Raw genomic sequence first — 13,945 nt, forward strand, 5'->3', positions numbered from 1 at the left:
GCACATGTTCCGTGAAAAGCTAGTATTCTGACCTAATGTGTCAGCCAAGGCAGAGAGACACACTCATTATGCCCCGTACGCAGGCCTTCCTTCTCTTGATCCCCAGCCTGGAGCACTAATCAGAGCCCTTGAGTGATCTCAGTCACGTGGCCTCTGTCAATCAGTCTTGCCAGTGTATTCCTCTGGATGCTGGAGTCTAAAACTTGTACCGTTGCCTTGCTTCAAATAAAGTTACCGGCTGCTTTGGCAAGCCCTGATTTAAAAAAAAAAAAAATAGAGAAGGAGCCGAGAACTCAGGAAAGGCCCAACCCAGACACTGACCACCAGTAACATCCCCCACACATGAGCGAGTCATGCCCTCAGCGCGCTCAGTGTTGCGCAACCTTCGCCACCGTTTCCAAAACTTTTCCTCTTTCCAAACAGAAACTCTGCACCCAGTAAGACAAGAACTCACCACGCCCACCCGCTCCAGCCCCAGAACCTCCTCTCCTGTTTCTGTTTATGAATTTGGAGTCGCGCGGTTGGAGCTGAAATCCTTTACAACTAACTAGTCCTTCTGTCCTGCTCAGTTAGATTAGTGTTGTGTTTCCGTTGTCTGCCTGTGCTCCTTGCCGAGGCTGGATGATATTCCAATGTTTGTATAAACCACATTTTACTTAATCTCCTCACCCCTTCACGGACACTTGGGTCATCTCCACTTCTTACTGGCTGCTGGGCACGGTCGTTTCAATGTTGCAAAAGTATTCCTTAGATTCAAGCCCCTGTCCGGTTTTCAACTCTTTCTGGTAAACACATCAGAACATGCCAGCCTTTAAGCCTGGTGTTTTTGTCCAACTCTCTAGAATGTTCTTACTTGCCTGGAAAGGGCTTGGCCGTTTTCTAGTTTTCAGTATAAGCAAATGACTTTTCTTTTTCTTTTTTGTTAAATTCTCCCCAAGTCCCCCCTAGACAGCCTCTGGGACCCGTCCTCTCTGTTCTCTGGCCCTTGTCACGGTCCCCCAGTGAAGCAGTTCCTCATTTTTTTGTTTGATTGTTTGCATTTGCTGTTGTTTATCTATCTTTCTATTTATTTATTGCTTACGTTCCCTGGGAAAGTGAAGAATTCGCCACCACAGCTGTGGTGCAGTTCAGAACATGTTTTCTGAATCAAATGGTAGTAAAATGTCAACAGGCTTTGCCTCCAAGGCTGACAGGAGCCACCTAGAGATGAGAGGCTAGTGTATGCGAGGCCCCACTGCACAAAGCAGAGAATAGTTAGGGTTCCTGAGTGCCTGAGGTAGGGATGAGCAGCTGACCTTTGAACTTCGTGGGGAACTGCTGTGTCTTGGTGAAAGAATCATTGGTGTATTTTCAAGAGTGGGGGAGGGGTGCAGGCAGTCTGGCAATCAGCCAGAGCCGTGTGTCAGCCACCTCCAGCCTCTAATGATCTTTGGTTCTTGAGACATGAAGGATTGCAAAACACAGGTGATGGGGGGCAGGGGGTTGTCATACAACAAGGTCCATACTGAAAGGAAAATCCCACCAGTCCGTAACTGCCCATCAACCTTATGTAAAAGTCGCCCGTAAATCAGCTATGAGACAAGAAGTGCTTTGGAGCAAGGATCTCCATTTCTTCTTGAACCGCTCCATCAGCATAGCCACTGGACTGGCCTGGTAGGGGGCGAAGTGCTCGTGTTAGCATTAGAAAGCTGAGAACCGAAGGTCACAGCCTCTGTTAGCCTGTGCCCTTTGCTGAAGGAGAGGCCCTGAGGATCCTGAAAGGCAAGCTTTCCAGTAATGCTGGGAGCTGGTGAGAGGCAGAGCTGCTGACCCTTTGCTGAAGCCCAGATGATACGGGTCACTCCTCAGCTGGACTCTTAATTGCTGTTTACAAGTCCGAGGTTCAGCCCTGCGCAGAACCTGTATCTGCCAAGAGCCTTGGGGAAATAACACTCACGGATGACTTTCTTAAGCTGCAAGGACGTGTTTAACTACCGCACTAACAGTGGTGAGCGGTGCCTAGGATTCGCTCTAAATTTAAGACTATCGCTAAGAGTACAGCAACCAAGGGTCAATCCCTTCCGGGTCCCTGGGTGGAGGGAGACTGAAGTTTCTGCTTGCGAATTGGCCGACGTGAGAAATGCTTCGTCTACACCACAAGACTTGAAACAGCCACGGGAGGATGGACAGAAAGCGGTCCATCTCCAATAAGCGGGGAAACTGGGAAACTTCAGAATTCCAGTTCCCGTAGTTGGCTGGCGGAGGGTGAGGATCCCTTTTTTCTGTTTCTCACCACTCCTTCTCCAGCTCCGGATCCCTAGTCTGGGAAAGAAGGGACCTGGGAGCGGACCCCGCTGACCTCCCCGCACCCACACAGCCTAGGTCAGCGTGGTGATGCTCGGCGTTCGCATACCTGTCGCGCAGGTGGCCGCAGCGCAGCCCCATGGCAGTGCACTCCGCCTCGGTCACCGACACCCCCTTGCAGGACTTGATCGGGTAGATCCAGAGTTGTGCCACCGTTCCCACTTGCTGCAGCCGCCGGCGCCGCCGGGGACGCGCGCGACGCCAGGCCACGGTCCCCAGCGTCACCGCGGCCAGTCCCAGCGCGGCGACACAGACCCAGGTGGACCCTGGCTGCCGGGACACCCGGGTCGCAGAGAAGCCGAGGAGGGCCAGCGCCCAGGTGCGGGCACTCATGGCTGGAGCGGGCGGGGGAGCGCTGATACACCTCGGGCGCCAACTGGACCAAGAGCTACTGTGGCCGGCGGCTGGGGCCTGGACCTCAGCCCAAAGGCCAGCAACTCCTGACCCTTCCCCTCCAATCCAAGCTGAGCATCTTCACTCGGCCTAGGCGGGAGGTGGTGGCTCAGCTGTCACTATTCTCACCCTTTGTCCCTACTTCCCGCTGCCCCCTCCTTCGTTCCTCCCTCCTTCCATCCCTCTCTCCCTGGCTGACCCTGCCCCACGATCAATCGGTGCAGAACAGCTTATTTACATGTTTGTAGGGTTGTTTATTTGACCCAAGACACACAACGTTTGCAGAACATGGCGTGCTTTTGAAATTAGAAACCAGGCTGCGGGCAGCTGCCCCTCTGGAGACTGTGGGGAGCAGTTTGGCAGCAGCCGGGAGCTTCCAGCCAGCTGGGATCTGAAGTGAAAAGATCTGACCAAGCCCTGAGGATCTACAGGGGCCGATCCAGGGCTGCTGCTATCCGCAGAGGCTCAAGTGTGGACTAGTAATTTAGACAAGCTCCCCCACTCCCACCCACCCCAACCCCCTTCCCGGGCATCCTAATGTGGACTGGCACTGCCAGGAGTCTCTTCCAATGCCACCATATCTTGAACAACAAAGACAAGGCCAACAAGGTACCTTGGTCGCCTTAGGCACCCGTTTGATGTATCAAGTGGCTAAAATGTCAAGTCTTTATTTAAGACTGTTCCAACAAGGAGAACCGTATTTCTCTAGTATGATAAGGCAGAGAGATTGGACTTTGTACTAAAACAAGGGCTGGGGATTTTACAGCCAAGGGGCAGAGGGTAGGGGGTGGGTGAACGCGGCTGCAACAGTCAAGGCAGAAATAAAGCCATTTTGCTGAAGAGAAGTTTGTGCCCCTTCCCTCAGGCCATCACGCTCGCTATTAAAACAGTGGACCGAGAAACTGGAATACACCGACTCTGCTCCACCCCAAGTCTCAGGGTGAGAGAAGGAAAAGGCTGGGAGCCTAGTGTCAGCTGAAGGGAGAGCGTCTCCCAGAGAGAGATTCCGCACAGTTCTGACAGGGCCGGACCTGCCTTTCAGGAGACAGCAGCTGACACACTGGAGGGCCCGTGATGGGTAGGATCACACTTTGCTCAGAACCATCCTGCTGACCCGAAGCGCCCTGAAGCAGAGAGGGACAGTCCCCCAAACTCCATGTTTACGTGATACTGGAATGAAAATGCAAGACCGAGGTATCAGAGGGAGGCTGGGTAATGTGTGGCGGCCCAGTTGGACGCCCTGTAAGGGTGCCCCGGAGAGGTCACTTTATGAAGAGTGGGGGAAGCGGAATGCTAGCACACACTGGTCTCAGCTAGCTGGGCGTCTCACCTCCGTGGGTTTGGATATGAAATGTCACCCTCTAGCTGGCATGTCCCCAGTCGGTAGCACTATGTGGGGAGGCTGAAGTAAGTTCTGAGGTGTAGGCTGGCTGTGGAGGAGGAAGTCTCCTGAGGGCTTGATGCACACGGCCCCTTCCTGCTGCGCCTCCCATAGATGAGGCTCCGCCCACTGCAACAGAGCGGCAACCATAGCCAGAACCCTTTGAAACTGTGGAACAGATGAATCCTTCCTCCTTCAAGGTGTTCTCTTGGGGATTTTTAGCGGTGCCACAGGAGAGCCCGGTGCTCTACGCTCTCTACAGAAAGCCATCTTGATGGCGCCAAGAGCCGAGTGTGTTCATCACGCTTCCTACTTCTCTTTGGAAACGTAAAGAGGAAATGGCTCGAAATTTAATGGTTGACTTTAAACTGAGTGTGACCGTTTTAAAAAATTATCATTTTTAAAACTGACTTAGGATACAGCTTCGTAGACCACGTTTACGTCACAGCCTCCTGGAGGCGAGGGGCCCAGAACCCAGAGAAGGAGAAGGCGGAAGGTACAACATCGGTCCCCCGTTGATTATAAGATGACTCTTGAAGTCATCAACGACAATGCCTTAGACCAGCGGTTCTCCACCTCCATAATACTGCCACCCTTTAATACAGTCCCTCATGTGGTGGCAACCCCACATGATTTTATGGTTATAAAATTATTTTCATTGCTACTCCATACCTGTAAGATCGCTACTGTTAGGAACTGTAAATATCTGATATGCAGGATATCTGATATATGACCCCTGTGGAAGGATCGTTGAGAACCATTGGCTTAGACAGTCATGTGCACACAGTTCGAGGTGCCCTCCACACACCAGTGACCAGGTAAGGCTTGGGACCCAGGGAAGACTCACGACATGATTTTATAAAGAAAGAGCAAAGTCACAGAGGAAGTAGGAGAGATTCCCACTTACTAATGACGAAGGAACCATACCGCTGTAAGCAAGCCATTACTTGTGACCTTAGTGGGTGCTTTCACTGTCACAGCGAGCTATGAAAAATGGACACGAGCCTTGAAAACTGTGCTCATGGCTTCTCCTTGTCTCTTCCGAAGGTTCCATTCTTTTAAATTCATTTAAACTTTAAATTGTAGAATTGGAAGGATTCACAGCTACAGATAAACTCTACCTGTCTTAATAGAATCGGAACGAAATATAAAGACACAAAATCTATGAATAAAATAACCCCTTGACCTATGAAGTCATTTCTGTATGTAAGCATGCTTCTGTGACAGCAAGGTAAACACAGCCGCCATATATGAAAACTCAGGAGGGCTCAAGAGCCAGGTCAAGACTTCTGTGAAGACCGAAGACAGGCTTCTGTGAGCATGTTAGCGCATAAGATAGATATTCAGGACACGATGATTCCGTTTCTTACTTTTCTCAGATGATATACCTATAAAAAGTATAAACATTTTTTTTTAAATGGCAGCTTTTGGCTGTCTCTTTAAACTTTCTTTTTTTTTTTTTTTTTTTGGTTCTTTTTTTCGGAGCTGGGGACCGAACCCAGGGCCTTGCACTTCCTAGGCAAGCGCTCTGCCACTGAGCCAAATCCCCAGCCCCTAAACTTTCTTCACTCAGCAATGTTACAGGCAGGAATTAGAAGAATGTATGTAACCGTGGGAGTAACAATTCCGTTTAATTTTTTAAAACCTCATTATCTAAAATTTATACACCGTCACATTCCCAAACCACCTCTGGTAGCTTTCTTGAATGAACTCGGGCATGTGCAGCTCCAGAGGAAGAACAGAGATCCATTTCCAGGAAGATGGCCGTGAGGACTTGCAGATGCGTCGTCTCCCAGGGAAGCCGAGTAAATGACAAGATTCCCCATCACTTTGTTACTCAGACTGTCAGTTGTGAATAATCCAAACCTGGAAGTTAAAACGCGGGGACTGTAAACTATGACCTGCAGAAGCTACCATCAGAAAACAGCCGCTTGTGAAAATCGACTCCCAGCAGAGTCCTAAGGAGACGTCTTTCTTACTTGACGCTGCTGGCTGTGGTCACACCGTGCTTTGCGCCCACAGAGGCTCCCGTGTAGCGGTATGAGGAGTAATGTGACCCCTGAGAGGTCATTTCCTCATACACAGAAGTACAACAGGGTGCTGGTGAGGACTGTGTCTTGGCTGTGTCTCCCCCGCAGCCCCACGATGCCAGCTCGGTTGGCGACAGGAGCCTTACTGCTTAGCTTTAAGCATCCATTGCCATTCCCTCCACACAGGCCCTAAGAGGATGGTTTGTGAAACTCAAGGCCTCCTGGGAGGCTGAGCAAGTGGGAACGGCAGAGTGATCTACAGAAGGGCGGCCATGTTTGCTTACTGCAGATGGGATCTGAACACGTAGGCCTATCACCAGGTGACCTGTAGGAACTAGTCTAACTATAAAGATGCTCAGAAGTCACAGCCAGGCACTGCTCCTGGGCTCAGTCACCCAGAGCTGGGACAGCAGGGGGAAGTCCAATGGGAGCTGTCATTTCCTCTCTGGTGTCCTCTATATGTCATCAAATCCAAGGCAGAACCATTGAAAAATACATCGATTTTCAAGCACAAGGGTTTTATTTAATTTTTTTCCTTTCCTTCCCTTTCTTTTCCTTTCCCTCCCTCCCTTCCTTTCTTTCTTCCTTTCTTTCTTTCTCTTTGAATCATGGTCTTTTTATGTAGCACTGGCTGTCCCAAAACTCATTATGTAGACCAGGCTAGCCTCAAACTCAGAGAGACCCTCCTACCCCTACTCTCCAAGCAGAGGGATTAAAGGTGTGAATGATCACATCTGGTTATTTAAAACTCTGTGTGTGTGTGTGTGTGTGTGTGTGTGTGTGTGTGTGTGTGTGTGTGCGCGCGCGCGCGCGTGTGGTGTGGTGTGGTGTGGTGTGGTGTGGTGTGGCACACATGTGGAGATCAAAAAAACAATTTGGGGGCTGGAGAGATGGCTCAGTGGCTAAGAGCACTGACTGCTCTTCCAGAGGTCCTGAGTTCAACTCCCAGCACCCACATGGTGGCTCACAACCATCTGTAATGGGATCTGATGCCCTCTTCTGGTGTGTCTGAAGACAGCTACAGTGTACTCATATACATAAAATAAATAAATCTAATGAAAAAAAAAAAAGACAACTTGGGAGAAGAAACAGTTCTCCTCATCCCCCATGGTGGGTCTGGGGAATCGAACCCAGGATGACAGACTTGGCGGCAAGTGCCTTTAGCCACTGAGCCATCTCTCCAACCCTCCTCACAAGAATTTCTGTAAAATGCATCCTATGTTTTATGAGAAGCGTTTCAGATAGTTTAGACAGGCATCTTTAAAAGAAAACAATAAAGTGCTGGGTGTGGTGGACCTGCCTTTAATCCCAGCACTCAGGAGGCATGGACAAATAGATCTAGGAGTTCGAGGCTAGCCTGGTCTACAGAGTGAGTTCCAGGATAGCCAGGGCTACCTAGAGAAACTGTCTCAGAAAAACAGGAACAATGAAGCGTGGTCAGAAGTATTACAGTGTCCTCATTACAGCAGGTAGCCCTAACAGGGTAAGGTTTCTCCATCCTGTCTCAGCCAAAGCCATTTTTGGTTTCTACCCCTTGGCCTAAAACGTCCCGTGGGAAAGCACCCAACCTTGTTCTGGAAACTCGGGGTCAAAACGCCCCAGCTAAGTGCATGTTCTTGGCTTGCTAAACTGCTTGCTTGTTTCTCCCCGCAACTGCCAACCAGGATGTAGTTTTTCTGTATTCTTTGTCTTTAATAGGTCCTTGTAGATGCATTAGGGGATGCTTAAACCATTCTCTATTTGAACTTCATCATACTGAGCAGTCGGTCCCTGGGATTTGATTTCCTTCTTCTCATTTCCTGCCTCACATTTATACTTCAATGGTCTCTAACTCTATGCTACGGTCCAAAGGACAATAAAAGACACCAAGGCTGGTACGTACCGATTGTCTCTGTGTTTCTGATATAATGAACTAAAACCAAAATAACATGTTTTGGTGAGGACGATCTTTGTTTTGTTTTGTTTTGTTTTGTTTTGTTTTCAGAGCTGGGGACCGAACCCAGGGCCTTGCGCTTGCTAGGCAAGCGCTCTACCACTGAGCTAAATCCCCAACCCTGTGAGGACGACCTTTACTTCCTACTTACAATCCATAGAGACTCGGAGCTAAGGATGAACCCCAATGTATGTGCTGTTGTTACCCCTAGTCCACATGAACCTCGGGGCACTTTGTCCTTAGGATGATCACTCGTGGGCAGGGACAAAGCTGCAGAGAGGTGACCATATCTGAGAATCCCAGGGAAGAATTAGAGAGCAAAGTCTCAATCAAAGGTTTGGGCCTCGAGATAAATTTAAAACCTAGGAAATAGGGCTGGAGACGTTCAAGGGCAGTGGGTGCTCTTACAGAGGACCTGGGTCCAGTTCCATGGAATCCAACGCCCTCTTCTGGCCTCAGCAAGTACTGCATGTGTACACATTCATGTCCATAGGCAAGGCCCTCATACACATAACATAAAAACAAATCGAAGAGAAGAGCAGTGCTTCAGGGGTAGATAATGGGCTCTGAAAGAGAGGCTCTTTAGGACTGTTTTCCCGTGACTCATCACTCTAATAACACGAGGGTTATGCTTGTGTCTGCAGGGTTCAGGGTTTCGGGTGACCTGATACATTCAGCATAAGAACATCATCATTGTTTTCTACCTTTGAAGCACTGTCAGTCAGCCTGACACACTTGGTTTTTAACCTTAAGTTATATTTAAGAGATGTCTGATAAGGCGCTTGCTTTCAATATTTGCTCCCTTTCCTCAGACAGAAACATGTGCATGCACACACACACACACACACACACACACACACACCACTCACACACACACCACTCACACACACACCACTCACACACACCACACACACACACACCCCTAACCCTAGAGAATCATTTGCCTTCATTTCTTATTTCCCCTTTGTTGTTGATGACATTTTGCTGACTGAGACAGGGTTTCTCTGAGTAGCCCTAGATGTCCTGAAACTAGTTTTGTAGACCGGGCTGGCCTTGAACTCCGAGATCTGCCTGCCTCTGCCTCAAGTCCTGGGACCAAAGGCGTGCCCATGACACCTGGTTCCTTATCCTTTAGGGATGTTCCCCAGGGAGCCAGGGGTACCTGCCAGTCAGGCAGTGTAGCCGCCCTGGGTATTTTATGACCAAACGGGAGGAGGAACAGTGAAGGCACAGAGTATGGAAAGAATGGGGGAGGGGGCATTTTTTTCTGATTCCCAAACTGCTCATTCTCCACAAAATTAAAACAGCATAAGGTTTTCCTTTTAAAAGCATCTGAACCAGATGGTGTTGGTGTACACCTTTAATCCCAACACTTGGGAGGCAGGGGCAGGCAGATCTCTGTGAGTTCAAGGCCAGCCTGGTCTACAAATCAAGTTCTAGGACAGCCAAGGCTACACAGAGAAACCCTGTCTCGAAAACCAAACCAAACCAACCAAACACAGGCATGTGACTGAGCGGCTCAGTGGTTAAGAGCACTGGCTGTTCTTCCACAGGACACAGGTTTGATTCCCAGCACCCACGTGGCAGCTCGCAACTGTCTGTAGTTCCACTTCCAGAGGATCGGGGGCCCCCTTCTGGCCTCCTTGGGCACTGCCATGCAGATGGGACACATACAGGCGAGCACAACATCCATGCACAGAAAATAGTAAAGTAATTTTAAAATTATTAAAGAATCAGAAGATGAGAAGATGTGGCCATGCTGTCAAGAGTCCGAGTTCTACAAACAAAGGGAAACTTTTACCGAGTCAGTCCACGGGATCCACTAATCCACCATCCGATACACAGGGTCACCCACTCTCAGGCTTCCAATTTTTTCCACTGAGAAATACATCCCAAAGAGTGGAGACGACTGGTATAAACTCTTCACAGAAGGATCACACAGGCGATAGCTGAAAGAAAAAAAAAGCCAAACTCTGCCGTCAGGCCCCAAAGGGAAACAGGAGTCTAGTGTTATCCAGAGAACGTGGAAGACTGCTCCTTAGGTTAATTACGGGCCAACAACAAGCCCTTTCTGGAGGTAGACAGGAGTGACTGTAACCAAATACTATAGCACACACCTTTAATTCAAGCACTCAGAAGGCAGAGGCAGCTGGGTCTCTGAGTTCGAGGCAAGCCTGACCTACTAAGTGAATTCTAGGACAGCCAGAGTTACACAGATAAACCCTTTCTCTCAAAATAAAAATAATAATAATGTGTGGGTTTGTAAGCACAAATACTTTATGACTTAGGTACCTTAGACTCACAACTCACGGGGAAAGAAAACGCTCACAGAATCTCAGAGTGGAACCACCCCTCCCCCACTGAGATGACTGGCTTTCAGTGTCAATGACACAACCTAGAACTCCCTAGGAAAAGACTCTCAATGAGAGAGATTACCTACACTGGGTTGGCCTGTGGGCTGATGTGGGAGGACCCAGCCCAGTGTGGGTGGCGCCATTCCCTAGGCAGGGTGCCCTGAATTGTCTGAGAGTGGAGAGATCAAGCTGAGCATTAGCCAGCAAGCGAGTGGACATTCATTCTCTGTCCACGACTCCAAACGACATGACTGTTTCAGGTTCCTGACTCAACTTCCCCACAATGTTGCACTGGATCCTGGGAATTAGGAGCTTCCAATAAACCTCATTCTCCCTTAACTTGCTTTAATCAAGGTATTTTATTTTACCCCAGCAATGAGACTAGAACACTTGCCAAAGCTCTGGGTCAAGGCATTGGCCCCCTAGAATTTAAAGTTTCCCAGCATTAAGATTCAAAACTGGAGTTCCTAGGCAAACAAAAATTATGGCAGAAATGTCACTGACCAATCAGACTGCTGACAGAGTCTGAGGCCTAGCTGAAGAAAGTTTACCTTCACTGTATTTTTTTTTTTTTCAGAGCTGGGGACCGAACCCAGGGCCTTGTGCTTGCTAGGCAAGTGCTCTATCACTGAGCTAAATCCCCAACCCCGTCCTTCACCGTATTTTAAAAAGCAGAGACAAAATTAAGATCCAAAGGCCTCATGAAAAAACTTCTAAACCTGTTAGAGATACACAACAAAACAGAAGAGAGGCAAACAAAACAACCAGCCACCCCTGAAAAATGTTAAATTAGGCCTTTTGTCCTCTTATGCTTTTTGCAATGTTTGAGATGGAACCCAGGACTCTCACATTGTTAGGAATTGATGGGAGGGGCTGGGGATGCCTCTGTTGGTAAAATGTTTGCTGTGCAGGATCAAGGACCTGGATTGAGATCTCAGGCAGCCAGGAAAAGCCCAGTGGCACCCGCCTATAACCCTGGCACTGGGGAGGCAGGGACAGATGATCCGTCCCTGGAGCTCACTGGCCAGTGAGAGGCCTTGGGTCATCCTGGGTACATCCTGGGTGGGCAGGGCCACAGCAGCTATGTGTCTTCACCTCCTGGTTGTCCCTGCTTCCAAGCTGGCCATGGCCCAGCCACTCAGCACTGCTGTGTGTCCCTGCAGAAGGAGGCTCACACACCTCGTCTCTACTAACTGCATGGGTGCCACTGTGCCGTTCTTACTGCCAGGGTGACATGCCTCTTCGACGTCAGCGGGAACAGGGGCTGAGTTCCATTCGCCTTGAGCCTGGCCCGGGAAGCCCCAAGGCACCTAGCATTTTCTGAAGTCCTGGCCTCAGACAATTTGGACCAAGTTAAGACTTTTATGGCCACAGAATATGGATTTGGGTTAGAACTGCCAACATGCATGCATGCATGCAGAGCCATGAGTGTGCTCACAAGGGATTATGTATGATGCTTTAGATCAGACGGATGTGCAGGGATGAGGTGTGGAGACCTCTTCCTCATGTCTAGGAGTGAGAAGACAGCGGTCCACTGCTAACAGCAGCTCTAAACTGCCTAGGAGTTCTGCCCCATGAAAATAAGTCTAATCGCTGGAGAGGTGGCTCAGAGGCTAAGAGCACTGACTGTTCTTCCACAGGACAAGGGTTCAATTCCCAGCACCTACATGGCAGCTCATAACTGTCTGTAACTCCAGCTCCAGGAGATCAGACACCCTAGAGCAGACATAGTTGCAGGCAAAACACTGATGTACATAACATAAAAAATAAATAGATTATTTTTTAAAAAGAGATTTCTATAAAACAAATCCAAAAAACAGAGATGAAAAGTGTCTGATAAAGTCATTCAATGTGAACCTTGGCCCTACACACACACACACACGTGCACACACACAAACACATATACACACATAAATACACACAAACACACATGTATAAACACAAACATACATATATACACACACATACACACATACACATATATATATATACACAGACACACAAACACATACAAACATACATAAACACACACATACACACATAAACACACACACCACACATAAGCACATACACACACCTATTTACATACACACACATGCATATACACACATACATACTCACATATACTCACATACATCAGAAAAGAAGTTGGTGAGAGGTTAAAAGTTTCAAAATAGAACATTGTACAACTGAAAATGTATTGATTCAGAGGAACCACCTAGAAAATTACAAAATAAAAAGAGGAAGAAGCAGACTCACATCCTGGAGGGACAGATACAAATCAAAGGTGCCCCTGGGATATCACACAAGCCCCTGGTGCACAATAGGTCATTTTGAGCATGGGTGACAGCAACAGTACACACATGTGTCCTACCTCTTCAGGGTCTCCAGCGGCTCTTTCCTGTCTATGATGCCGGTGTCTGGGTCCACTGTAGTCAACACGCACCTGTAAAGGCCGGAGTTAGACGGTGGTTACACACTGAAGTGCACTCCACACCCACAGGCCACGTCTAGGTCCAGCCTTTACCTGGGGCAGCTCAACACCCTCTTCATCTCTACGTCACCAATCAAGAGCTCATCCCAGGTGTCCTAGGAGAAAAGGGAGAGGTGGCTTTTAGAGTCAGGCTTCCATCATCTTAGACAGGTACTCAGGAAACGCAGAGTACTCTAGAAAGTGCCCAAGAGAGCTACGATCAAGCTCTCACAAACTATTTTACCGCACTGAGTGTGGAACCGAATGCCGGAGCACAGGGGCCAAGCACAGCACTACCCACCAGCACCAGGCACCTTCCCCTTGATTCAGTCTCGCTCAGTGATTCTTCCAGGTCAGCAAGAACGAGCCCAGCAGACCCATCAGACTGCTTTCTGACTACACAACGAGAAACCTGCAGCTATTGAGACAAGTCCACACTCGCCTAAGGTTTAGCTCAGTATTTCTCAATCTGTGGGACATGACCCCTTTGGCAAACCAAGAGTATTTACATTGCAATTCACAACAGTGGCAACCATACTTACTAGAACAAAACTAGCAACAAAAATAACTTCATGGTTGGGAGTCACCAGGACATGAGGACCTGCTCTAAAGGGTCGCAGCACTAGGAAGGTTGAGAAGCGCCGGTTCAGGGCAGCAGAGGCCGGCTGAAGTCAGCATATAGTCAAGCACAATCCCCACAGGATACAAGTGAAAAGGAGACAGGCACTGCACGCCACAGACAGTCCCTTGCCTTTCCACTCGTGAACACTGGTCTCTAATTAGTCCTCGTGACTTGAAGGGAGCTGCTATTACAATTCCCATTTTCCCCAAGAGACAGTCGTGCAGCAAGCACACTGTAAAACTTTAAGTCACGCCAGGAGGAAGCAGGATGCCGAGGTCTCAAAATCTTTTACTATGTAAGCAAAGCTTTCAGTCCCCCGATACTTTTAATATACCCACACATCTGACATAGACTTCACAAACATACAGTTCCGTGTACACAGATACTTGTACACTCACACACACACAAATATACAA

The 13,945-nt window shown here is 48.7% G+C and overlaps 2 protein-coding genes across 5 annotated transcripts in view; both read right to left on the reverse strand.

Moving 5' to 3' along the window:
* Mtarc1 (mitochondrial amidoxime reducing component 1) overlaps positions 1-2,738 on the reverse strand; it is a 39,882-nt gene extending 37,144 nt beyond the window's left edge. For 2 of the 3 annotated variants that reach the window (XM_087581739.1, XM_087581738.1), the window contains exon 1: positions 2,393-2,738. In XM_087581739.1, coding sequence (XP_087437865.1) covers positions 2,393-2,676 — 284 coding nt within the window. In that variant the 5' untranslated portion in view covers positions 2,677-2,738. The remainder of the gene's footprint in view (positions 1-2,392) is intronic. The other variant, NM_001100811.1, reaches the window with a different exon arrangement.
* A 231-nt stretch (positions 2,739-2,969) lies between these two features.
* Positions 2,970-13,945, reverse strand: part of Mtarc2 (mitochondrial amidoxime reducing component 2) — a 34,432-nt gene continuing 23,456 nt past the window's right edge. Inside the window, exons 5-8 of one of the 2 annotated variants that reach the window (NM_001433851.1) lie at positions 12,962-13,023; positions 12,809-12,880; positions 9,882-10,029; positions 2,970-5,505 (exon numbers count right to left, since the gene is read on the reverse strand). In NM_001433851.1, the coding sequence (NP_001420780.1) occupies positions 9,903-10,029; positions 12,809-12,880; positions 12,962-13,023 (261 nt within the window). In that variant the 3' untranslated portion in view covers positions 2,970-5,505; positions 9,882-9,902. Of the gene's footprint in view, positions 5,506-5,723; positions 5,984-9,881; positions 10,030-12,808; positions 12,881-12,961; positions 13,024-13,945 lie in introns of those variants that run through there. The other variant, NM_134410.3, reaches the window with a different exon arrangement.

The sequence above is a fragment of the Rattus norvegicus genome, chromosome 13 (assembly GCF_021556685.1).
Source record: "Rattus norvegicus strain SHRSP/BbbUtx chromosome 13, alternate assembly SHRSP_T2T, whole genome shotgun sequence".
Taxonomy (NCBI): domain Eukaryota; kingdom Metazoa; phylum Chordata; class Mammalia; order Rodentia; family Muridae; genus Rattus; species Rattus norvegicus.